Below are 24,657 nucleotides of genomic sequence, written 5' to 3' on the forward strand. Positions count from 1 at the left end.
ACCTGGCGTGGAACCTTGTTCCCGCTGCGTTGCGCTGTACCGCATGTGCTACAGCAGTCTTGGGAAGCTCCTTGTTTCGTCCGTCACTCTGAGGCCAGACTAGACATCACATCACCTCACAGCCGCCAACCACCACCGCGCCAAACTGCTCGTCGAGTTGCCAAGGGGCTCTCCGCAAGCCTCGAACTCGCCACGGCCCTCGCAGAATGAGGCGACGTCTCGGACCGGCTACAGACCATTTGTGAAGATGTGGTCGTCGTCGGGGAGTGGCAAGAAGCCGGCACCTTCAGTGAGCCGCCGACTGCCGATGCAACAGGTGCAGCTCGACATGCTAACAGCGTCACAGCCACAGGAGATGGTCCAAGTCGGTACGTCGAGACGAAGCCCCGAGCGCGCAATTGGAACTGCTGCTAATGGATATGTCCATTGCTTGCCCACAGACCGATCCGAGTACGATCCCTTTCCTCAACGAATCGCCGAGCCCATCCTCGACCCCTCCGCTGACGCTTCTGCCAGTTCTGCCTCGCCATTCTGGAGACCGCCGGTGCGGGACAATGCCCTTAAGAGGAGCGTGACCAGCCCGGCGGCCCGCGATCCGAATCTCGTGGTCGGCGCCGCCTACTCCCACGCCGACATGCTCAAGTTCGACTCTCTGTACGTCGCCCTGGTCGCCCACGAACGGGACGCAACCTGTTCTATCCCCCTCGTGCAGTCGCTGATGCCCTGGCTTCAGAAGTCTATCTCGCCCCAAGACGCCGCCCTCTTCGTCCTCGTCCAAGATCCGAGTCCACGAAGCTTCCCCGCCCCCGCGCAATTCGGGTCAGAGCTCCCCGCCGTTCAAGAGCTACATCAACTTCCTCTCCAACACCAATGACGACTGGAAAGCCGACGAAGACGAGATGCTCGGCTACGACGATGACGATGGTGACGATTTCGGGCTACCCAGCCTCTCCAACATGAAGAGAAGATCCAGGCGCATAGCCAGTCAAACCACAACAGACCCCAGCGCACTCTCCCCTGCGCTGGAAGGTTCGTTCGGCTCGAAGAGCAGACGTCTCTCGAATAGCGCCGACATTGCGATCGAGCGCCCGACCCCAACGTATCCCATGCCGAAGAAGAGCGAAGGCAAGATATTACGACCACAGTACAAGGAGATTTTACGAGGTAGGCAGCCTTGCTTGGAGCAAATGCAGAAGGCTGACAAGCTGCAGACCCAGCAAATTCGCTACACCTAATCAACTACCCCTCCGTTCCGTCCAACGCGTCGGCCAAGGAAGCAGACGCAATCAATTCACGAATAACACGCATCAACAAGTTCAAGAAGCTGCTGCAGGCATCAGCTATCTCGCTCCCGGACCTGCGCTCGCTCGCATGGTCAGGGGTTCCCGAGGAGGTCCGCGCCATGACGTGGCAGCTGCTCCTCAGCTACCTCCCGACGAACAGCGAGCGGAGGGTCGCGACGCTGGAGAGGAAGCGCAAGGAGTACGTGGATGGCGTCCGACAAGCGTTCGAAAGAGGCGGAACGAACTCGGCGAGCCCCGGCCGCGCAAGAGGGCTGGACGAGGCAATCTGGCACCAGATCAGCATCGACGTGCCCAGGACGAACCCTCATATCGAGCTCTACAGCTACGAGGCGACGCAGCGATCGCTGGAGCGCATCTTGTACGTCTGGGCCGTGCGACACCCGGCAAGCGGATACGTGCAGGGCATCAACGATCTGGTGACGCCGTTCTGGCAGGTGTTTCTGGGCTTGTACATTGCGGACAACAACATCGAGACGGGCATGGACCCGGGCCAGCTGCCCAAGTCGGTGCTCGATGCGGTCGAGGCCGACTCCTTCTGGTGCCTCACCAAGCTCCTCGACGGAATCCAAGACCACTACATCGTGGCGCAGCCGGGGATACAGCGCCAGGTGGGCGCCCTGCGCGACCTCACGGCGCGCATCGACTCGACGCTGTCCAAGCACCTGGAGAAGGAGGGCGTGGAGTTTATCCAGTTTAGCTTCCGCTGGATGAACTGCCTGTTGATGCGAGAGATCAGCGTCAAGAACACCATCCGCATGTGGGACACCTATCTTGTAAGAGACTCTCCTCCCCCCGCCCCATCGTCTGCTTCAAGTCGTTTAGAGTACTGACCATCTATTTTCCCCCCCCTTCCCCCAGGCCGAGGAGCAGGGCTTCTCCGAGTTCCACCTCTACGTGTGCGCCGCCCTGCTCGTCAAGTGGTCCGACAAGCTCGTCAAGATGGACTTTCAGGAGATCATGATGTTCCTGCAGAGCCTGCCCACCAAGGCCTGGACGGAAAAGGACATTGAGCTGCTCCTCAGCGAGGCCTTCATCTGGCAGAGCCTCTACAAGGGCTCTGCCGCGCACCTCCAGAGCGGCCAGCCCAGCAAGCCGCTGCTGACGAACCTGCAGCTGTGAGCTAGGCGCTGCCCGCCACAACATTTCGCCAGGGCCTCGACGGTTCATCGAAGCGGCGAGAAGCCATGTGGCGCGTGCGGGGTGAGGAGCGGGGTGGGAGGCGTGGTTTGCATGGCGGTTTCCACCCAGGGAGTGGTGAAAGTGTGGGCGATCCTTCGTGGAACTGCATCGATGGGAAGAAGGAGGGCGAGGACGGGACTTGGCATTGTTTGGGATACGGAGTCTTGACAAATGCATGCGTACGTTGTGTACAAGGGGGAGGCGGGGGTCAAAGACATGACGGTCCGGATAGATGATACAGCATTATGAGCACTACGAGCCACCTTTTCCAGACGGCCAGTGATGACATCACGTTCTGCGCTCACGCAACTTTGTCTCAATCGTCACCTCGTATCCCACTGCGGCTACAATGAGACGATACTGTGACCAAAACATTGGCAATTCTACATAAGCTGGCCTGAGCGGCAAGTCCTTCTCCAGGGAAATATAATTTAATACAAAAAGGCAAGATGCCAGTGAACCCTTGGACCAAAGAAACGATACTATGCCCACCATGATATGGCCAACAGAAAACGCCCATCCCCCTGCCAAAGGGCGTCCTATATCCAAGGATCCTATGCAACAATCACCCCAAACGCCACGCAGGAAAGGCAGCGAGAGAGTATCGCTTTTCCCATAAACCAATGCAAGGCTCCCAACGCCGTCTTCGCTTCCGTAATCACACACGTTTCTCTTCGTGAATCTCTGACGCCACCCAAGAGGCGGGGGATAATTAAGCCTTCTTCAGGTCGTCGACGTAGCCGAGGGCATGCCTGTTCTCGTCGCACACCCTCGCCCACTCGAGCAGCAGGCGCCAGACGTAGAGGCGCATGTCCTCCCGCCGCAGCACCTTCTCGGACCACTCGCGGCCCATCTCGGCGATGAACTGCGCCGCCGCGTCGCCCGGTCCGCTCCCGTCGGCAAAGTATTCAAGCACAGGGAAGATGTCCTGGAAGGTGTTGTCGAGAGGCACGAAATGCACCCAGGGCACTATACGGTCATCGTGCCACTCAGCGTAGACAGTGGCCTTGAGGGGCAGACTTGTCGACCGGAGAAAGCCCCGGAAGCGGGCGCTGAACGAGTTGCCGTCGGCGTCCGGGAGGAACTTGTAGTTGTACTGCTTCTTCATGGGGATTTGCTCCGACAATTTGAAGTGAGGCGCGAAAAAGTCGCATTCGTTTTCCGCGCAGAGATGCACAAAGGCGGTATCGGCGAACTGGCTGATCCAGGCGCCCAGCTCCCCGCGTCTCGTCCGGGGGCTGTCGTAGATGGCGGTGGACGGAAACTCAAACGTCAGCGCGCGCTTTCCCTCTGACTCGGCGCGGGACACTGTCGTCCCGTTGAACATGTCGACGAGGCGGTGGCGTTGGAAGTGGTGCCAGGTGTGCTCCTTGGGTCGACCGCCAGAGCCGTCGCCTCGCCAGATGAGGCCGTCCTTCTTGCGGCCCCACGAGGGTCCATGGGAATCGCCGCCCGAATAAAACTCATCCTGCGTCAGGTACATGGCGCCAGGGATCAGGATCTCGTTGTTCATGGGAAGCTTGGACCCGCCGAACATGGGTATCAGCTCCTCGGTGGAGGAGAGGCTGATGGGCTCGATGAAGGTGCCGTGCAGCTGGCGCAGGTGTGGCTGCAGGCAGGGGTCCGTCGCGGCGGTCCAGTTCTGGACGAAACCCTTGTACGAATAGGATGGTCTGTAGTCTTGGGGGAAGGCGGCGGGCGCAGCAAAGTCTTCGATCTGCTTGACGCCATAGGCCGGGGTGTCGGGACCGCACGTCTTGACGGCCAGGTCCCAAAACTGGTTGCTGGGGCCGAACCACTCCGGGTCGTACGGATCGGGCTTCGCCTCGTCGACGTGCTTGAGGCCGGTAAACTTGGAGGTGACGTTGGCGACGTCGGGCAGGGCCCTCTCCTTGCGCTCCTGCTCAACGAGCTTGGCGACCTGGTCGTGGGGGACGAGGATGCGGGACTCGTCCATCATGTTGACGGGCATGTCGACATCGGGCATGTGCTCGGCGAATTCCTTGACGAGGCCAGTCCAGTGCTGCAGCCAGGGCACGCGGCCCTCGACGTCGCCGGCGTAAGAGGCAGTGCCATTGCGAACCTTGACGACCCAGTGCCAGGCATTGGCGCGGCGGCTGGTGGTGTTGGGGTCGAGGGCCCAAAAGGGCGTCAGGTCCTTGTATATGCGGTCGAAATAGTCTTCGACGACAATGGCGTCGGCGTCGAGGGCGGCCTTGAACCAGGCGTCGAAGCCCGGGGGCGGGTGGCGCCCGCGCTTGGACCGATACTTGGCTGCTGCGTCGGCGACATCGTGGCTGCGGGATGCAAGGAGCTTCTCGTGGCGCAACTTGGCTTCGACCATGAGCTTCTTGATGGGATGCTTGTGGCCGAGCTCAACGCCAACCGTGCTGCGCAGGCCGGCCATGTCCCACGACTTGGTGTCGTGCCAGAGGATGTAGTTTGCGACGAGGAATGCGACGAAGAAGGCGACCGACAGGTACCGCACGACGAGGCGCGACGGCCACAGCCGCGGGTCACAGAGCTTGAGCATGACGGGCGGAGTGAGACTGAGACCTAGGGGATCATTGAGTCGAGGAAAACGCGCTGCCCACAATGGCACAGGGGCCGCCGTCGCGAGCCGACGGCAAGGTAGGTAGTTAACGAGTGAAAGGTGGGAAGAGATGGGAGAAAGCCCTGGGCCAAGGGGGAAGGTAGGAGGCAGAGAGTGAGCGTGAGAGACAACCTCGGGCAGGAGAGACGGAAAGGAAGGGCACGGGTGGAAGGATGGAAGGACGAGACTTCACTTGCACATGGACGGACTGGGGGGGCTTGCCGTCGTGGCTCTACTAGGCGGCCGTTTGTCCCGCAACTGGCAGCCTGGGGACTGGGGCACAGCTTGTTACAGCACGTTCTACGAGGTAAGCGTGTACTACGGGTAAGCATGCAATTATTGCCTTGGGGGGGGGCGGCGACTGCTCGCCCGGCAGGAGAAAAAAAAAAGTGGCGAGCAGCACTTCGGCCGGCTGGCAGCCTTCCTTGTTGGAGGAGGAGGACGGGAGGGGGGGAAGGATGTCGAATTTTAGGCTGGACATGACTGGGGGGGTCGCACACAGCAGGCGCAAGCTTGGGAACTGGAAGGCACTAGGCCGGCTCCGGTCCCTGACACCGGGCTGGCAGGACCAATCACCTGCGCCCGGCCGTCTCGTCTGTGCCTGGAAACGACGACTTGGGGGTGCGGGAGCCAATGTCGGCGGCCGTTGTGCTGGCTGCAAACAGAAACGGCCGCGCCCGCCATTCCGCTTCCCTCTGGCGCTGGCGCGCGTCCAGGATGGGCCTGTCTTCGACAACCCAAGTACGAACGGACGAAGCCCCAGTCCTCAACCAACGTTCCCAGAGTGCCAAGAGGGCCTTTATGAATGAGCCTCCGTCCTCGTAGTACAGTAATACCTGCAACTTCCCAAAAAAGAACGTGCCTTACAGGTCCAGGGGACCAACCACCTCCGACGCTGCTCTTCGCAGACAACTATACAGGGGGGGGCACGGACAAGACCGTAACTCGTACGTGCGTACGTATGAACGTACCCACAAAGGGGAGAGAGGAGACAAGCAGGCTCTCCCATGTTCAATCGTCGCCATTCATTGGCACCTCATCAATCTCCCCCCGCCGGCAGCATGATTGCCCCCCAGGATAACATAGAAGCAGGATGGGGTCGCCTGGCAATGCATGCCCGTGTTCCCGCCTGCGGCGGCGACGAGCCAAACATCTGTCGGCAATCGGGGCAGCCCATAGGCCCTTTCAGACTGGAATGAGGAGGCGCGGGCCGGTAGGGCGAACCTTAACGGGCGGCGCAAAATTGGCCGACGTGATGCGACCCCGACGCATGGACGCTGGCATGCCAGCCAGCCGAGCGAGGAAGAAGCAAAGAGGGAAAAAAAGTCCCCTGCTTTTTTTTAAGCCTCCAAATGCCACACTTACAATCTCGCGTCGCCGCAACTATGCGGGGCAAAAGGCCCAGCCCCGTTGTCATGCTGTACGCCCGTGACGCGCAGCAGTATACGTATGTGCCCAGGCGTGCTTTATGCGACCGCAGCAGCATGGCTGTCGATGCGACCGAGTTCACTGCACGGAGTACCCGACTCCCGAGTAGCATCGTATGTTCGTTCGTACAGGATACAACGTGGTGTTAGACAGACGGCAGCGACGCGTATGAAGCAGGAGCCGTTGACGTGTAACCACCCACGACACTGCAACCAACGACGCAGGAGGCGAGACGTCAATGCCGTGCCTCGCAAAACGGACTGCCCTCTCATCTCTCCAAGCAGCACACCCACCAACTACGTTAGCATATGATTTTCCACGTTATGCCCACACAAAAGAGTGGACATTCGACTTCAAGAACGCGCGCATCGTGATGAATCATGACCAGCGCAACGACGCGCCATATTGGCCGGAGCGCCTCCGGGCTGTAGGGTAGCCAACACCCTCGCCACCTCGCGCAGCCCCACATTTCTCCTCTGCCCCATTTCCTCCCCTCAAGTTAAAGATGCCCCTCGGCTAATCCTCGCAACCACACGGCCCGTCCAGCCAATCACAGCGCCGCCATTTCCCAAGCAGCCACAGTTCTGGGGGAGGCGAATCTGCGCGCATCCTCGCCAACGTCAACGAGAGAGAAACCCGACATCCCTCACCTCCGAGCCTCCTCCTCCCCCCTCCCCTCCAGGCGTGCGCAGCAATTCAGCAACCCGGTCCGCCCACTGCTCGTCCCTCCAGCGCACGCAAACGTCCGTCACGATGCTCCCGTCGACGAGGACAGCGGCCTCAATGGCCCTGCGAGGTAAAAAAACTACCCTGCCCGCGCCCTCCCCGGTGTCCGCCGCTGCAGCCGCCGCCGGGCATTGAAGGGCTTCTCGACGTCCTGGTTCTTGGAAGGCTGACAACCGAACTGCAGCCAAGCCCGCGACTTCCCTCGTCCCCTTCCGAGCCGCCGCCGCGTTTACCGCCAGTTCCCGCCGAGATGCGAGCTCGTTGACACCGCACGGCGCCGGCGCCTCGGCGCTCGCCAAGCCGCGCAAGGAAGTCCCTCTGCCGAGCGAGGAGGGCACCAAGGGCGTCATCCAATATGCGCTGTGCGTACCACGCCCACCTCCCATGACTTTTCCTGTCTCCCCCTCTCTCTCTGTGTGCGTGTGTGTAGCGGGACGTTTGTCGGGCTGACAGAGTCGCGATATTCGAAAACAAACAGCACCTCCCTCGATGTCATCGCCAACTGGGCGCGCCAGTCCTCCCTCTGGCCCATGACCTTCGGCCTCGCCTGCTGCGCCGTCGAGATGATGCACCTCTCGACGCCCCGATACGACCAGGACCGCCTGGGAATCATCTTCCGAGCCTCCCCCCGCCAGTCGGACGTCATGATCGTCGCCGGCACCCTCACCAACAAGATGGCCCCCGCCCTGCGCCAGGTCTACGATCAGATGCCCGACCCCCGCTGGGTCATCTCCATGGGCAGCTGCGCCAACGGCGGCGGCTACTACCACTACAGCTACAGCGTCGTCCGCGGCTGCGACCGCATCGTCCCCGTCGACATCTACGTCCCCGGCTGCCCCCCGACCAGCGAGGCCCTCATGTACGGCATCTTCCAGCTGCAGCGCAAGATGCGCAACACCAAGATCACCCGCATGTGGTACAGGCGGTAAAGGTGCCGTCGGAGATGTGGGAAAGGGGCGCGCAGAGGGGCAATATCCGGGGAGACACGCAATGAGGACCACGAGGGGAGATTTCGTGGGAGGGAGTCCGGTTCGACACCACAAAACTGGTATGGACCCGTTAGTGGAAGGAGAAGAAGATGCAGCATCACGTTTCTTTTGTTTGTTTTTTTCATCGGGTGTACACACTGCAGACCAGGGCGGTGACATAGCAGACCAACTGTAGAGGGAAATGCTGTACAACATTACTCCGTGAAGATCTTCACATAGCATACGAAGTGTTCTGTGACTCCCATGTTCGTAGGGCAGCAGTATATTGAGGAATAAAGACATCAAGTTCAATGCTATCAACGGTGTCCGAAATCAAACAAAAAAGAAAATCAGTGTCCATAGCCGGCATCAACCTAGGGGCTGTTGTCGACGGGCCTCCAATGTCGCTTCGTACAATCACTAATCACAGACAACACCTGGCGAAACGCACGCCTCATCCTACCCAATGTCTCGTCCAAGGAGGAAACAATCACGCCATTGCCCCCAGCAATCAATCCTCGCTGGCTCGACTGCCTTGCGTGCATCTCTCTCACCACCACATGCGTCACCGGCTCGTTAGGTACGTGTCTGCCGCTCATGGCAAAAGATATTTGCTCTCTCTGCTGCATCTGCATCCGCTTCTGCCCGCTTGTTCATACTGGTAACATCAACATCAACATCAAACAAGACCCGCCAGCGCCAAACGTCCCAATGTCTGCCGTCTCTTCCTCTTTCAACCAAATGGAAAATATACCCAAACGAAAGTTTTTGCCGAGCAAACGCATGCTGATGGAAGGGGGATAAGGGGGGAGAGTTATAGGACCGAGAGAGTGTGGAAAGAGCTCCTCGACAGTCGGAAGGAATTATGGCAATGGCGGGCATGTACAGTCCAAACAACCTTCGTGAATGCTTCCCATAAGACAAGTGTACATTGTCCACGTCGTCTACTCCTGGCCAAAGCCCATCGTCTCCTCCACCGCTATTGTCAGCTTCTGCTGCAGCGTTTCCATATTCTTATACGGAGGCAGATCGATCCGGTTGAAGCTGGACATGGTTAGCACGGCGTTCCACGAAGAAACACAAATCTGCACGACTTACCAAGTGTGTGCTTTGGGCAAATTGACGATCTCGCCCGCCTTCTCAATGGTGAAGCGCCTCGGGCCGTCGCTACCCTGAAGATCCTTGAAGCCGTTGACCGGGATGCGGGAGGTGCCAGTCGTGAACTGGAGCAGTCGAGACTTTTGCTCCCCGTCCCACGACCGGACCGTGGTCCAGAAATTCTGAATCACCTCGTCCGACTCGGTGTACCCACGGTAGTCCGTGTGCTTCTTCCAGTCGTCCACGTCGATCTCGGCGATGCCACCGATGAGCAGCTCCAGCTCACGCTCGTCAAAGACGTTGATGAGGTCCTGGGGGATCAGCTCCTGGAAACCCTCCTTGAATGCCTGGAACTGCTCGGCGATGCGCTTCTCGATTCGCCACTTGACCATCAGGTCCACGTACTCCTTCTTGTTTTCGTTGGTCACCTCAATGTTTCGGCCGTTGGGAATGAGATCCTCCGTCGTCAAGACACCAAAACGCTCGTCTTCGGTGGAAAATGTCTGCTCTAGAATGCCGCCGGAAATGTCATTGTCCAACATCCACTGCAGTGAGCGGTGGAAGTCGGCGTCCACGCCCTCCATGTCGGCAAGGGCCACCGCCTTGCCCAGCACCATCTTGTACAATGCACCGATGAAGAAGGCATCGAGGAACCGCCTGTGGAAGATGGCCAGACCCACGACGCGTCCAATAAACTTGAAGTAGTTCAGATGCTCGGGGTTGATGCCCGAGTGGGGGTTGATCTGGAGTGTGTAGTTGTCGTGGGCCGAGTACTCGAACAGGCAGTAGAACGGGTTGAACATCTCGTGCGAGAGGAGGAAGAAGAACTCGCGGGACAAACCGCCGTAGTCCAGGCCGTCCTCGCCGTCGAACTTGATCATCAATCGCTTCTTCAGGTCAGTGGGCGACTGGCGCGTGATTTCGGCAAACGAGTCCTCGAAGATGTGCGATCTCCGGACCTTGATGTGGCACTGTCCGCTGAGGATGCGCATGGCCGGCTGCGACCGGAAGTAAATCAGCTTTCGCCTGAAGTCTCGCTTGTACTGCGGCACGTTCTGGTCGAGCGAAGATGGCAAGCGCGGATCGTCCCAGGTCGTCGTCTTCGTGTTGTGGTCTACAAAATAGACGCGGGCGGTGTTTGTGAGCCGCATCTCCCAGCCACTGGGAAGAGGGCCAAGTTGCGAAACGGGTTGCTGCTGGATTTGCCCGTTTGCGTTGTTCTGGCCCCCGTACATCCGGATGTACTGCTGACGGCGCGGGTCGACCCAGGTCGTGGTGCGGGTGTTGTGATCCACAAAGTATGGCCGTCCCTCGGGCGTCCAGCGCTGTTCCCAGCCGGGAGGGAGCTCACCAGTGCCGGGACTGGTGGCCCCGGTGTGCATCATGGTAGCGTTGCTGGCGTTGGCGGTCGTGGCATTGCTCGTCGTCGGACTGCCTCCGCCAGGCTGCCCGTTGCCCTGCTGCTGCTGTAGAGTTGGCGAGCTGGTGCCAGTCCTGTCTTCGGGCAGCGTGCGGTTCTGGTGCCGCTGCCGTTCCACGGCGGTCGCAGCCTCTCGCTCTCCACGCTGCTCTGCGGCGCCGCCGGCGGTGGGACGGTTCCAGCTCGTAGTACGAGTGTTGTGGTCCACGTAATATGTGCGGCCGAGGTTGTCCTCGCGGCGCTCCCACCCTGCCGGCAGGCGGCCCTGAGTATCCTCGAAGGGGCTGAGCTGGCTCGTGGGACGCGACGAGCTGCCGTTGGCAGCCGAGGGGTTGGGAGTGGCGCTGGCGCTGGCGGGATGATGGGGAAGGTTGACCTGGGCACCATTGGCGAGCGTGTTCTGCCCGGACATGGCGGACCCAGGTCTGTTGTCTCCGACCGGCGCGGAGAGGTTGGACATGCTCGAGGCGCCCGGAGCCGTCAGGGTCGGGCGGCTACTTGAAGCCTGTCCGCCGCGGGCAGGCGTGGTCAGGTTGCAGGACAGGTTGATGATGAGCTTTCCGTGGACGACGAGGTTGTCGGTCGACTTTTTGAGGTCTCGGGTGAGCATCTGGTCTGCACGAGGTACAACTGCGTCAGTCTGAAACATGGACGGCGGCAAAGCGAAATGCGGGCGGCGTGTCTAATTACCCTCTGCATCGGCGCCAAGGTCCTGCATGACATCTCCAACTCGAATGTTGATGACGCCGAGGAAGCCCTGGTCCTTCTTTTTAAACTTCTTCTGGTCAAAGACTTGCACCGCCAAGATGCTGCCTTCTGAGGCACGACTATTGCGAAAGCCCAAGTTAGCTCAACGTCTCTCGAGTGCATCGCTGCAGGACGGCGGCAAGGCATCGATGGAGGGCAGAGTCGTACAAGTCAAAGCTTTCGTTCCAGTACGGGTTCAGCGTCCGCTTGCTGACCGTTGTCGTCTTGGTCTGCTCGCCATTGATGGTGGCGACGGCGAACGGATCGGGGAATCCTGCGTCGTCTCTGTCAATCCTGTCGTTCGTCGCGTCTCGCAGCGTCGTTCGGCGCGCGCCTGCACACGGAGGGTCTGAGAAGCACGTACGGAAAACATCTCGCTTGTAGAGTCCATCGGCGGCGATGACTGATGATGTCAGCTACAGGGCGTTGTCGTGAAGGGAGGGACGGAGGGAGGCGTCGGGCGACGGCGGAGGGAAAACGTACTCGTTACGCGAAGATTGGGCTTGCTGGCGGGCTGTTAGCATCGTCAAACAAGGAGCGGCGCCATGTCTCTCGGAGCAGCCGCCGTGCGTGGCCGTGGCACTCACCCGGGCAGCCCAGCCTCGGAGCGGGCGCTCATGTCGTCGTCGTGGGCGGCGATTCAACTCGGAGAACGAGTGAGGGGGAGGCCCAGCGGTAGTCGAAAGCAGCAGCACCCTTTCCAAAGTCGGGCGGGGGGTTGGTTTATTGCCACGAGGCAATGCGCGGCGGGTTCAAGTGAAGCCCAAAAACGAGAAATGGAAGATGAGGCCGCCGTACGCTCCTCACGCACACCGGGAAGAAAAGGGGGGTGGAGCTGTGAGGACGGACGGCTGCGACACAGAACCGTGACGACGACGAACGAAAGAAACGGGTACGGTAGTAAGCTGAGGGAAGTTGGTGAGGCTGTGCAGAGCGCAAGACGTGCCAGGTCCAGGCTCCCCGCTTCGGCTGGGGGTGCGCAGACGACGGCAGCAGCAGCACTGACCAGACAAACAGGCGCGCTGGGCGGAAGGGACTAGGCACGTGACGGCGTGGCGGGGAGGGGAGGGGCCAGGAGGCGAGGCGAGGAGAGGAGCTGGAGGCGAGAGGAGGCCAAGAGGGTGACACGCCGGGCCGTCCAGTCGAGTCCAGCGCAAGATGCCAGCGCAGATGGCGGGTGCTGCGGCGGCCGAGATGGATTGTGTTGTGTGTTGATGCGGGCGACAAACGGCCAGCCTGTCTACCTAAGGTACGGCGTTGATGCGAGGTGAGGGTGAAACCGCAGCAAAAGCCAAACGGCGCCCAGCGCTGATGGGCCGGTTTCGTCGCAACCGCTGGAACCTTGGATGCGCCTTCCTGCAGTACGGGCTGTACCTAGCTGGAGCACGGGCAGCCGGCACGGAACCCGACACCGGGCACCTCTGTCCAGGTGCTTGCCAGGGCCTCCAGCTACCTGCGCAGCCGGGCCAGCAGGTCCGGTAACCGTCTGGGCACCTAGGTAAGGTACGCTCCAGTGGAGGCGCTGCGGCGCTGCGTTCAATGTTGGTTCCAGCACCTTGCAGGCCGTACGCGCCGCCGCCGGGCCAGTGGAGCGGCCTGGGCAACAACCTACCAACCTCACTCAGGTCAGTCAACCACCGAATGGCGAGTTTGTCAAGGGCGCAGCGGGTTCCCATCCTTGCCATCCATTGGGTTGATGGAGGGTGGCGGGCGGCCCTTCTGGAGGCATCACTTCTGGTGGAGGGGGGTCGCCACGGCAGGCGGGCGATGGCTGGGGCGGCAGCACGCACACCCGTCGTCACTGGGATGCCAGGCCATCGTTGACGGCATCCACGTTGGATGGCGCCAGCAGGCGATGCACCTATCACGGTCCCGCGGCGCGGGTTCGCGGCACGCCTTGCGCCTCCCCCATCCGCGCGGATCCACTAATTAACTCCTCGAGCTTCCAGTCCATCAATCAATCGTTCCTACAGCAGCGGGATGGACCACCCATGGCGGGTGTGGTGGTCCCTTTGAAGGTGCGCCGCGACAGCATCAACTCCTAGCATGAGCGCCCGCCATCCATCCGACAGTCTGCCTTCTGTCCCGACACGGCGCGGACCTGGGGTGCGTTTCGAGAAGACGAGTCCTGCGACGGACACGGTGTCGAAGGAGGCCGTCGTTTGTCTTACTTGTACCGAGGTCAGGGTCGTTGGCATCAAGAGACGGCAATGCGCTGCGCGGCCACCGCTGGACTCGCACGTTCGCGCAGGCCTCCAACCGCCCGCCTGGCCCCCCCGGTCCCCGTATATTTAGGTTTCTACCAAAGCGTCCCGGAGCAACGCGACGCGCCGTCATGCCTCTGCATTGCAGCGGCCGGCGCTACATCGCTCCCCTCTTTGGAACCGCCGCCGCCGCCGCCGCCACCAGGTGCTGCCGCCTAAAAGCTCTCGCGGTTGGGCGAGTCAGTCGTCCTCCGCAGACAACACGCCTCCGATGACTACCAAGATAACGAAACGTGCCTATGTGGTGTAGATGGCGCCAAGTTCGTGCCATGCACTCCATTATGATGGGCACGTACGCGCTGCCAAGCAAGCTACCGCGCTGGTTCACAGCCTTGTCTTTCTTTTCGCCATCTGGTGGCTGAGTCGGAGAACTAGGCTAGAGCATTAAAGCATAGAGAATAGGTCGTAGCAAGTTTCAGTAGATAGTGACCTTGGCGACCTCTACCCCGTGCCCTCCGGCTGCTCCCCCTCCGGCTCTGGACCAGACGGCAGGCCACATCCGCGCCTCACTCTCGCCCTCGCCCTGGCCCTGGCAGACGTACCCGGAGCTGTCGCCGATGAGCCCAACCGGGCCGCCTGTGGAATCGAGCTTCCGGCGCTCGGCGATGACCAATCACGCACACCTGCGCATCGTCCAGGTCGTGGCAGCGGGACTGCCTATCTGGGCAGCCGACTTCCCGAGCGACATCCATGCTGACATCGGGTGCGAAGCACACTTGATGCGTCTGTCTAATACTGCAGTTGGTCGCGTGGGCGCTTTGTCCTGCCACTATAGTTACGAAGTAGCTGCTGTCAAAACGCCTTTGCCGTCGTTGGCGGGTGGCGCGACTGCTTCCCGCCTGAGTCAAGATGCGGCTGTAACGATTACCACGCCTGACAAACCAGCATGATTTCACAGCCACCAGAGACGGCCATGTCATCACTGCCACTCCCAACTGACAACGGCCGACATGCCACAGACCCTTTCCGCATGGAATGGCATTGTACCTGCTGCTTCTTCGTCTTGTGGCCAAGCATTCAAGGGACCCGGAGACGCATGTGCAAAACCCAAGTAGATTCATCTAGCCAGCCAAACCGGTGGTTCCGTCCAGAACCCTCAATGTCAGACCCAAACTCCGAAATTGCCCCTTCTCGCGGTGGTATTCTTTATCAGCACGTGGTTCCTCCTCCTCCCCTGATCCGTCTGTAGTACAGCTCGACGGCGCCGTCTCGCACCACCCCCAACCGCCATTACGTTCCCCTGCAAGTACGCCCGTTCCTGGGAGGACTTCCGCGCCGCTACATGAAGCTGCGATATCCTACAGGGCTGTAGCCAGAGTCGTCGCCCTGCCCAATGCTACCGCCGGGTCCCGTGCCAGAGGCTGCACCTCCCTCTTCCTAGTAAGGCGTGTAGCCACGGGCACGACCCCGATAGCCGCCGCGGTAGCCGCCCCGCGGGAACCCCCCGCGGAAGCCTCTCCCGCCGCGAAACCCACCGCGGCCGCGACCACGGCTCATGCCGGGGACGTTGGTCCGCTTGGGCGTCACCTTGATGTTGCGGCCCTTGAAGACACTCTCGTTGAGCACCAGCGCCTGGGCGACCAGGCTGGGCTCTGTGAACTCGACGTAGGCGTAGCTGTGGCGGAGTCGGTCGCGATTAGCACAGTGTGTCCCATTGCATTCGTCGCGCGCTCGGACGGAAGAACACTCACCCTTTGGGCTGGCCAGTGAACTTGTCGAGGAGGATGGTGACGCGGTTGATGGAGCCGCAGCTCTGGAAGTGCGCCTGGATCTCCTCGGGCGAGGCCGAGTAGTCGACGTTGCCGACAAAGATGCTGCGCGCGTCGACCGACTCCTTGTCGTCGGCGAGGTCGGCTGACTGCTGCTCCAGCGTCGCCTGCATCTCGCGCAGCTTCTTGGCCTCCTCTTCCATCTCCGCCACGCGGCGCTTCATCGCCGTGATCTCTTCCTAGCGGGGCGCCAACGTCAGTCGTTTCTCCTCGTGCGGTGATCCCCCTCTTGTCGCGCCGAACGCACCTCCTCGCTGGCGGCGATGTCGGTCTCCGGCTCCCGCTCCGGGGCGGCGGCGGCCGGGGTCTCGTCAGGCTTGGCCGTGTCCGACATGGTGGCGGTCACGCTGAGTCTCGAATCGCGGGACTTCAATAGGGAACTGGACTGAAGCGACTGTCAGCTCGTCGTCAGGTGGAGCGATGGTGGAAGTGGTAGGGTAGAGCAGGGCGTCGAGGAGAGGTAGAAGTGGCGTCAAAGACGCGCAACAAGTAAAACGCGCCGAACAAAGGGCAGAGCCTACCGTCTGCAAGATTGCCTTTGTATCCAGTTATCTGTGCTGCGACAGATGCCAGTGCGCCGGGGCGGGTGCAAAAGAAGAAGTAGAAAGGTGACGCGCGGTGTGCTGCAATGAGCGGATGAAGTCTAGAGCAGCCGCACGCCATGCCAGAAATCCAGGAACGCCGTGAGTGATGCGCATCGTCCACCGGCAGCTGCTCGGCCGAGGCGGGGCGCCGAAGTTTGCCCGGCGGCAGTGCAGGGCAAACACCGTGTGGGGCAGGCCTCCTTCTCAATTAGGCAATTGGCTTGGCTTCGCTGGCGGTGCTTGACAGACTTGTCATTGTGCAACCCGCTACATTCATCATGTGTGCGCCTCTGACTGTTGTTTGTTGGGAATTCTGGCTTAGTCATATTCTGAAAGTCTTGATGTTCTACTTGTGCATCTCTCCAAGTCACTGTTTTAAAACTCGACGCGCGCTCTTACCAGTATTCTAATACAAGGGAGCGATGATACGGCGCGACATGCATACTTGACGCTACAGTCAAGTTGACCTGGCATCTCCGACGAATTTTCCAGGGCCAGACCCGTCATCACATCTAAGCCTCCCTCTCCGGTCCCAGAACCGCGATCCTCCTGTTGGGAGGGTCGACTTTGCGTCTCCGGGCATGCTCAACCGCGCGGTAGTACTGCACGTCGTTGCCAACCTGTCTCGCCAGAGAATCCACGTCAGCGTTGTCCAACGTGCCTTCGACGACACATGACTCCAGCGCCGAAGCAATCGCCTCGCAGTCCCAGCACTGACACACCGAGTACTCCCTCCCCGTGTGCGCCCGGTACAGCTCGGCCGTCCTGTCCATGCCCTTTGTCAGCGACGACTTGGGGAGCTTGTCGTCGTGGTCGATGAAGCGGCCGCAGCGCTCCTCCGTGGATTCCCGGTATCGAGCGGATGACAGCTGGTGCGTGTGCCACGCCAGGTCAATGTCCAGCGTCGGGACGAGCATCTGCTTGGGGTGAAGGGCGAACAGCTCGAGGAAGCCTTCGTAGCGCTCAACCGCCCGCTGCAGGGTGCCCTCGAGCGCCGGGCTGCGGAGCCAGAGCTGGCTGTGCATCTTTGCGACGAATGACTCCTGACGCACGACGTTATCGACGAGCACCCACACTTGCCTTCTCTTCGTCGATGCTTGCTGCATGATGCCGACAAAGGACTGCTCCCGAGGCGGCAGTCCGTCCAGGGAAGACGTGGATGTTATGTTGGGCATGTTTTTTAGGCTGCCCTCTTTCTTGAGCAGGAACGCGACGGCGCTGCTTGTGTTGCCGGCATCGCAGAGGTACTGGAAGAGGTCGATCTCGAACTTGAGGGTTTCCGCCAGCCATGTCCGGCACTTGGCGGGAACGGTGTATGACAAATCTTTGGAGTTGATGGCGGCATGCTATGCTACTGTCAGTGCATTTCATGTAGAGAAGTGCTCGTCACCCTGCGACGTACAATTTGTGACCATGGGAAAGGCACCCTCTGCAGCCAGTTTAGGGAGTTGTCTTTACAGTACTTTTCAAAGCTTGCTGGGTTGAGGAGATAGGCGTGCCAGACCATCAGGACATCTGAGAGAAATCATGTGAGCTGGCGCCAATTCTGAGACCCAAGACTTTTGCAAACATACCCAGAGGCGGTAAGTGAGGGAGAGGCACGTCCGCCTTGTCTGAACCCTGCGAGGCGCTGGCAGACACGGCACGATCAACGGCCACAGCCCAGACCAAGAACCGCCCGGCCGCCAACTCGAGATACCACGTCCACTTCAACTTTCTCCGCCCATCCCAGGTCGCGTCCCGGAGCTTCACCGGCTTGTTGACGTACTTGCGCTGCGTCGCGTCGTACTTCCTGCGATAGACGGTGCGGTTATTCATCTCAAGCCCGAACGTGTCGTCCAGATTGGTGGAGGAGATGATCTGGGAGCGCAGCGCGTAGAAGAGCTCGAGGAGCTCCAGATGCACGGCGCATTGCGCAACGGTCGGGAGAGAAGTGGTCGAAGACAGGGACCTGAAGATGCGCTTGTCGGGCACAGAGGGCTTCTCGTAGTCGTCGTGCTTCTTCCCCGAGCTGGGGCTGGCGTAGTGGACGAATATCTCCTTGTACATGATGGGGTTTTGGCTTGATATCTGGGCCAGACAGTTTTTGCTGGCCTGGTGGAGGCTCTTAACCTTGGCTGGCACGGTAGACGCCATCGCGGCGGGTATCTTGAAGCTCCTTGGAGCTTGGAGATCTTCAAGAACGGGCAGTGAGGGTTGCGATGAAAGTGAGTGTTGGTGGGAGCGTCGTATGATCAATGGATAGATGCAGCTGAGAAATGGTCACGGGCCACGAGGGGATCTCAGAAAAAATGATGCCATCAAGACAACGACATCCGATGTCCTGCAGTGACGTCGCAGACACGAACCCCCGTGAGGCTGACTGCGAGCCGCGGTTGACTTGCACTGCTTGCAGCTGGTTATCAGCTGAGCGCAAACCCCACACAGCATCAGGGTTCAATCTCCAGGCACTGCCACACCTGTCACGTCGCCCCCACCCCCCCTGTAGCGAGTCTAGCGAGCGCCCTGCTGGTGTAAGTCGGCTCCGTCCGTCGCCCCGCGTCGCAGCGCCCAGGCCTTCTTCCCTCCATCCATCCGGCATCGCTCGCGGCACGAAATGCTGGTGCCTGGGGTCTGCCAGCACGACCCTCCACCCCGACGTTTGGGCGACCTTGACTGATTTCCAGTTTGGGCACCGACGCTAGGAATTACTCCTGTTTTTCCGCCATGTGCGGACGCTAGGAAGCCTCACATGAGGTGGCAGTCCTGGAGACCGGGTGACTGGACTCCCCCTTCCCCCAACGGTGACTCCAAAGATGGAGGGTTCATTCCAGGCTCTTGGAGCGTGGTGTTGTGCCATTCGCGTATGCCTCGTACAAGCCTCTTGCCCCTCGCTGCGAACCAGCGTCGAGAGAAAAAGCCTTGCAGGATGCGAGAGCGTCAGTATGTAGGCCTGCGAAATAAACACCAAGACCTCTCCTCGCCCTGTAGCTGGACGGCTCGTAACGTACGCCTCCCTGCCTCAACAAGAGACCAACACGCACATCTCTACCAAGCGCCATGAGCGGCATCCCGTCCGTCATCATTCGGTTCATCTGCCATATCCCTCTGGGATTTTTGGCCAGCAATGGCATGGGAATGTACAATCAAATGAAGGATCTGGGCAGCATCTACGACGATGTACCCCACGGCCAGAGCTTCCTCCAAGGCGCCCGGATCATCGGCGGTGTAGTGCGTCACCGTGTCTCGTCATGCTGCCACAGGAACCCCAACGAGTGAAGAACTGATCGTTTCACAGGGCTGGCCCTTGTTCGCCTACAACTTCGTCTGCTTTGGCCTGACCGGCTTCCTGAGCGGTCTGTGGCTCGCCACCATTGGCCTGATTGACCTTGTCTTCACCATCACCCTCATTGCAGGCACAGCCATGCTAGCCAACTTCCTCCCACGAACCTACGGAGACTGCAACTCTGCGTACGAGTGGCGAGACGGGCCTGGTGGGAGGAACTTTTTCAGCGAGGCCGTGAGAGGCGGCCAGTGGAACGGGTACCGCAAAGCGGAGGACCTGTGCCACGGGATGGTGCAGCACTGGGCCTTTTGCATCGCCGCAACGTACGAATGCCTTGGATAATATCCCAAGACGTTTTGGAAAGGGTGCTGACACCGCACAGAATCATCTACGGCATATCTGCGTGCATAAACTTGGCTATTGGCCTACGCCAGCACCACACCGACCGGCGCTTCTCCAGAACCCGGGGCGCGTGCTTGCCGTCAAGTTTGTTACCTCGACCGGTGGCATTTGTTATGCGGCACTTTGCCCCGAGCTTCATATTTATCTATCACTACGCCGGCAGGTTCTTCGCTCGGTGGAGGCGTCTGGTAGCGCAGCCGTACGAGTACCGCGAACTGCTAGGCCTGACGGCCAGAGGCGAACTCGGGTCTGAGCCCAGCTTGCCATTCAAGGTAACTTCGTTTCTCGCAGAAGAGCTTCACTTTGTCGAAGTGCTCAACCTCGCGACGTCGACGACGCAGATGGGCGCAATGCTACTGGGCACCAAGAACCCCCTCCGTCAGCTCGAGGAGCTGCGGCCGTTTACTTGCGCGGGGATGGACAAGTTTCAATGTCGCGTCTGTGACGCGCAGCTCTGCAGTGTTTGTCCCCCTTCTCCATGACTACATTCCGCCAAATGCTCTGGCCGCGCCAGCTAACTCACCACGGCAGGACTGCGACACAATCGTCCCCCTGCCAAAGACGCAGGCGGCCCGGCATCTCGAGCTGTGCCAGCCCTGCTGCGCCCGATGTTTCTACAACAGCCACTGCCGACGGGCGCGTACGTCACCACTCGTTCAAGGGGCCAAGCACAATAAAACGTGTGTGCTTGGTGGCGGGGACAGAGACGTGGAAAAGGCCGGCGGGGAGCAGGATGAGAAGTCTGAGGGAAGCGTGTGCAGGACGTGTGCCGCCATGTCTCCCCAGGACAGGAAGGCGGCTCTGGAGGCCAGGGATATTGTCGCGGTGCGGCGACTGGCACAGTTTCCGATGCTCTGCGGACTATGCAAGGAACCGTTGGCGCCGAGCGGGCCGAGATGGTGGAGGTGCTCTGTATGCCGCGGGGAGTGTCCGTCAAGCGTTCACCCGCCGTGGCAGGCAGGCAGATGAGCCGCGGCATTGTGATGGTTTGAGCCTTGATCCCTGGTTACGTAGCACCTCATGCCCACAGCTTGGATGATAGATTAGGGTGCCTGCTCTAGGTCAGCAATGATGTCACTTTTCCTTCCCAGGGTTCAAATGGTCCCTTTCGGATAAATCTGGTCCTAGGCGAGGTGCTGCGTTGCAACCCAGTGGGGACCTCCGTGCGCCCGGCGTTGGGGGAAGGGGGGTTATCGTCGGTGAGGCGATCGGTTCAAGCCGTGGTGGAGGTCTCATGGTGTCGTGCAACCGACAGGGTCTAAACAAGCGCAAGGCGGACCGGGGGCGGGCGCAGCTGCAGGCCCGCCCTCAGCCGCGGCCGGCAGGCAGCAGAAACACCGGGCATATCGCCTGTATTTCCCCGTGGGCGGAACGAAGCATGCCGCGAGTGCTAAACTCGCGGACTCGTGGGGTTGCGCCTCACTGCCCCCCGGTGCTCGACTTACACGGCTTCATGGCCTCGTTACTTTAAGACGACGCTGCAGGACGCTCTCTGCCTGGACCACAGCAAACCCACATTCGTAACTCAAGTGAAACACACCAGACAATTGAATTGAACTGAACGCGGCGCAGGACGAGAGGACGCAGTATGTCGCGGCTCAAGGTCATCCGCATCGCCAAGCTCCTCGCCTCGTCCCCGTCCAGCATCACGCCCGCCCCGAGCCTCCCGTGGACGTCCCTCGGCGCCGCGCGCGACCACCTCCTCGACGAGCTCGAGGCGCTCTACTGGGATGGCGCGGCCGCCGAGCTCGACAACGTTGTGCGCACGCTCCGCGCGTGGCACCACGAGCAGCACCCAAATCTCGCGGACGTGACGGTGGAGGACGAGGATGACGACAACGTGTACGGCTTCGACACCTTTCTGGACCAGGTCAGCGAGGAGGCGAGGGAGAAGTGTATTCGCGAGCGTAAGTTGGCAAGCCCTCTGGATTTGAGGGTGCCTTGTCGTTGACTGTCTTTATTAGTTCGCGACAGGAAGGAGGGCAGCCGGTATGGCTTTGATCCCCCGACTGTGTATGAGGCGGCGCTCAGCGACGTGATTCGTGAGCGCAAGGCGGAGCTTGTCAGCACGCAGCTCAAGGCGGCCGTGAGAAAGGCTCTGAAAGGTGAGCTTTAGACATAGACAGCTTTTGTTAGTTTGGAGTGCTGACAACAAGTGACGGCAGACACGCCCAAGCTGAGGAGGCCGCAACAGCGCGCGTGGATGCTTCTCCAGGCAGCGGGTACGCAGGAAATCCACCAAGGCTAATGATTCGGGAGTTTCTAACCGTGATAGGCTTCCTCGACATCGACAAGCTCATCGAGCACCGTCCACCCCCTGAAGGGCTGCGACACGCAAAGAGACCAGCCGTGCCTCAGTGTAAGTCGTCTGGCGTATACTTCAAGCGTCTGTCTGACTTGAATGCACAGTGGCGCCGGCCAAGTTTGACAAGGACTGGATTCCCAAGTTTGAGCCTCTTCGCTGCTCGAGACCCGACTGCAAGGCCGTCATCTGCGACAGCATGTACAAGTCCCAAGGCAAGAACAGCGAGTCGTCAACCATCTGCGAAGACTGCTACTGGCGGTTTCACCACGGACGTCCCTCAGCATCATCCTACGTCAAGGCGTACAAGCACTGCGTGCTGCGCGAGTCCGTCTCCTCAGAAACGAGCAGGAGCATCTGCCTCTGCAGGGACGTGGACCACCTCGACACAAGTGGCAAACCCACGAGCCTCTACCCGGTGGGCAGGACGGCGAAGCACGTCGACGTCGCGGGCACGGGAACGCCGCAGTGCGGACTGCTCAAGCTCGGCGAGGCCGTGGCGACGGCCAAGTACAATGGGCTGGAGGAAGTTGCTGGCCAGAAGGGCGTGAGAGTCCTCAAAGCCGAGGAGAAGCAGCGGAGGCGAAGCTACAAGACGGGCATCGACGCCGCCAAGTATGAGGCCATGCTTCGAGAGAGACCTACCGATCCGGGCGACGACGATGACGTGCCCATCTTCACCAGACAGTTCGCAGACACGAATCCGTTTGGCCATGTCCACATGTCCATACGAGTTGGGCCCTTGGTCGTCGAGAACGGCGTGGCGCAGTACGTCCCTTCTTGTTCTCCGCTGTAGACGTGGGCATCGGTCGTGCTGACGTGACTTCTACTATAGCACGAAAGGAGGTGCGCGCATAAGTCTCCGTGAGCTTCCCGTATTTTACGAACGAGCAAGCCAGCGGTCGGATCGCGTGCTCCTCGTCGATGGGACGCCAGACAGGGGTCTCTGGAAGGGCAACCAGCCTGCCTCCCAACCTAGAAGGTACAAAGCCATCATGAAGCAGGTGGTCGGCCTACCCTTCAGCGGCATCTTGCCACACGAGGCCGAGCTCGAGATCGTTCGGGACCTTCTGGATGCGAGCGAGTGTACGACTGATGAGTCGAACAACAACGAAAAGAGCCCGAGGGCGTCGCGCATTCAACTTGTCATGGTGAAGCTCAAGGCCCTCATCAGCAGCAGGGTAAGGCTTTACCTGCGGCACGTCGCAGACGTGCTGGTAGACCCGTCCATCAACCTCTCTTGGAGTCCCAAGCAAAACAACTGCCTCACATTCTGCAACAAAATCGTCGACGCGGACCTCTTCAGACCGCTCGTCAGGGGCCACTCCGACGACAAGACCCAGCCGCTGTACCTCCTGAGCTTCGTCTGTCCGAAGCGCGGGTACGTCAAGCCCAGCGTCAGGACAAAGCACGACGTGCCGAGCGGCCTACTGGAAGACTATCTGCGGCGCTTCTACTTTGGGCGTCACCACGACGCCGACATGCTCGACTCCCTCCAAGAGTACTGGTACGACTGGGGCGCGTTCGGGGGACCGCTCTTTCGAAACCAGGACATGTTCCCCTGGGATTGTACGGAGGCGTATGGCAGACACCCGACCAAGTGCGGTGACTGCAACCTCGCCAAGCATCTCTGGGCGTTCCCCTTTGACTCGTGGTCGGCGACGGCGCTACACCTCGCGCGTGGACAAGACATGTACGCACCCGCTGAGGTTGAGCCGCGCTTGTCAGCCAGCGGACCGTCTGCCGACGCCAAATCCTGGGCACGCAACCGCCTGCACGTCCTCGCCGCGTCGTCGAAGCTCTACCGTGGTGTCGCCGCCATGGCACGCACGCCACTCTTCTGTCGAACGACAGCCTGGCTTCACAAGGACGGGGAGGGCCTCCTCCAACAGCACCCATCCCTCTCAAGGGTACGCATGGGAGGCATCCACCGAGCCCAGCCGTTCAGCCATGACTTTGACGCAGGGACACAGGCAGACTACTTTCTCGCGCCCTGGGCCATCCTTCCCCGCGACGAGCAGATAGTCGACTACAAGAAGCTGCGCGACGCGCGATTCTCGCTGGCGGACGTGGACAGCGACGCTGCGAGCGCACGCCTCGCGAAGCCGCCCTTCCAGACCAAGACGGCGGCGCGCGATTTTGGAGGCTTCGGCGGCCGGCGCTCGGGCGCCGTGGGCTCGTATTATAGCTATAGCTCGCACACGACGGCCACAAACAACGCGCAGATCGTGTGGATAGCGGACGCGGGCTTCACCCCGGATGCGTGCGACGCGGAGAGAGGCACGGGGGCGTGCGCGGGCGATTCGGCGGGCAGCTCGGGCGTCAACTGCGGGAGCGGGTGCGGGAGCAGTAGCTGTGGCGGACCGGCGTGTGGGAGCGGCGGCGGGAGCAGTGGAGGAGGAGATGGAGGAGGAGGAAGCGGCGGCGGAGGGTCGAGCTCGTGTGGTGGTGGTGGGAGCAGCTGCGGCGGCGGGAGTAGCTGCGGAGGAGGAGGCGGGGGCGGTTGCGGCGGCGGAAGTTGAGATCGATAAGAAAGGAGATGGTCTTGGTATTCTATGCATAATAGAGTAAGCGAAACATGATTTATTGCATTGCGCAAAGATGTTGA

General features: G+C 60.5%; 9 protein-coding genes across 9 annotated transcripts; 5 read left to right on the top strand and 4 right to left on the bottom strand.

The window, feature by feature from the left end:
* Nucleotides 1-247: 247 nt before the first annotated feature.
* On the top strand, nucleotides 248-2,423 carry PLICBS_010322 (GTPase-activating protein; the record flags this gene model as incomplete). Its single annotated transcript, XM_018326573.2, has 6 exons — nucleotides 248-289; nucleotides 347-368; nucleotides 441-654; nucleotides 734-1,164; nucleotides 1,212-2,077; nucleotides 2,163-2,423. 6 exons carry the CDS (start codon nucleotides 248-250, stop codon nucleotides 2,421-2,423), a joined length of 1,836 nt encoding a protein of 611 aa, XP_018174893.1.
* A 772-nt stretch (nucleotides 2,424-3,195) lies between these two features.
* On the bottom strand, nucleotides 3,196-5,016 carry PLICBS_010323 (uncharacterized protein; the record flags this gene model as incomplete). The annotated part of the gene is made up of 1 exon (XM_018326572.2): nucleotides 3,196-5,016. One exon carries the CDS (start codon nucleotides 5,014-5,016, stop codon nucleotides 3,196-3,198), a length of 1,821 nt encoding a protein of 606 aa, XP_018174892.2.
* Nucleotides 5,017-7,287: 2,271 nt separating this feature from the next.
* Nucleotides 7,288-8,159, top strand: PLICBS_010324 (uncharacterized protein; the record flags this gene model as incomplete). Its single annotated transcript, XM_065601916.1, has 3 exons — nucleotides 7,288-7,300; nucleotides 7,415-7,592; nucleotides 7,709-8,159. The coding sequence occupies 3 exons, from the start codon at nucleotides 7,288-7,290 to the stop codon at nucleotides 8,157-8,159; spliced, it is 642 nt and encodes a 213-aa protein (XP_065457988.1).
* A 983-nt stretch (nucleotides 8,160-9,142) lies between these two features.
* PLICBS_010325 (NEDD4 E3 ubiquitin-protein ligase) lies at nucleotides 9,143-12,082 on the bottom strand (the record flags this gene model as incomplete). The annotated part of the gene is made up of 7 exons (XM_018326570.1): nucleotides 9,143-9,242; nucleotides 9,297-11,331; nucleotides 11,407-11,543; nucleotides 11,632-11,737; nucleotides 11,828-11,866; nucleotides 11,947-11,969; nucleotides 12,051-12,082. The coding sequence occupies 7 exons, from the start codon at nucleotides 12,080-12,082 to the stop codon at nucleotides 9,143-9,145; spliced, it is 2,472 nt and encodes an 823-aa protein (XP_018174890.1).
* Nucleotides 12,083-15,104: 3,022 nt separating this feature from the next.
* Nucleotides 15,105-15,830, bottom strand: PLICBS_010326 (cytoplasmic RNA-binding protein; the record flags this gene model as incomplete). The annotated part of the gene is made up of 3 exons (XM_018326569.1): nucleotides 15,105-15,342; nucleotides 15,419-15,675; nucleotides 15,744-15,830. The coding sequence occupies 3 exons, from the start codon at nucleotides 15,828-15,830 to the stop codon at nucleotides 15,105-15,107; spliced, it is 582 nt and encodes a 193-aa protein (XP_018174889.1).
* Nucleotides 15,831-16,592: 762 nt separating this feature from the next.
* Nucleotides 16,593-18,216, bottom strand: PLICBS_010327 (uncharacterized protein; the record flags this gene model as incomplete). Its single annotated transcript, XM_018326568.2, has 3 exons — nucleotides 16,593-17,426; nucleotides 17,483-17,595; nucleotides 17,655-18,216. The coding sequence occupies 3 exons, from the start codon at nucleotides 18,214-18,216 to the stop codon at nucleotides 16,593-16,595; spliced, it is 1,509 nt and encodes a 502-aa protein (XP_018174888.2).
* Nucleotides 18,217-19,119: 903 nt separating this feature from the next.
* PLICBS_010328 (uncharacterized protein) lies at nucleotides 19,120-20,229 on the top strand (the record flags this gene model as incomplete). Its single annotated transcript, XM_065601917.1, has 3 exons — nucleotides 19,120-19,290; nucleotides 19,358-19,668; nucleotides 19,728-20,229. The coding sequence occupies 3 exons, from the start codon at nucleotides 19,120-19,122 to the stop codon at nucleotides 20,227-20,229; spliced, it is 984 nt and encodes a 327-aa protein (XP_065457989.1).
* A 1,106-nt stretch (nucleotides 20,230-21,335) lies between these two features.
* On the top strand, nucleotides 21,336-22,845 carry PLICBS_010329 (uncharacterized protein; the record flags this gene model as incomplete). Its single annotated transcript, XM_018326567.2, has 5 exons — nucleotides 21,336-21,654; nucleotides 21,712-21,852; nucleotides 21,913-21,969; nucleotides 22,023-22,106; nucleotides 22,157-22,845. 5 exons carry the CDS (start codon nucleotides 21,336-21,338, stop codon nucleotides 22,843-22,845), a joined length of 1,290 nt encoding a protein of 429 aa, XP_018174887.2.
* A 128-nt stretch (nucleotides 22,846-22,973) lies between these two features.
* On the top strand, nucleotides 22,974-24,571 carry PLICBS_010330 (uncharacterized protein; the record flags this gene model as incomplete). The annotated part of the gene is made up of 2 exons (XM_065601918.1): nucleotides 22,974-22,991; nucleotides 23,054-24,571. 2 exons carry the CDS (start codon nucleotides 22,974-22,976, stop codon nucleotides 24,569-24,571), a joined length of 1,536 nt encoding a protein of 511 aa, XP_065457990.1.
* Nucleotides 24,572-24,657: the final 86 nt, after the last annotated feature.

This window comes from Purpureocillium lilacinum (assembly GCF_023168085.1).
Source record: "Purpureocillium lilacinum CBS 284.36 DNA, scaffold_8, whole genome shotgun sequence".
In the NCBI taxonomy this organism is placed as follows: domain Eukaryota; kingdom Fungi; phylum Ascomycota; class Sordariomycetes; order Hypocreales; family Ophiocordycipitaceae; genus Purpureocillium; species Purpureocillium lilacinum.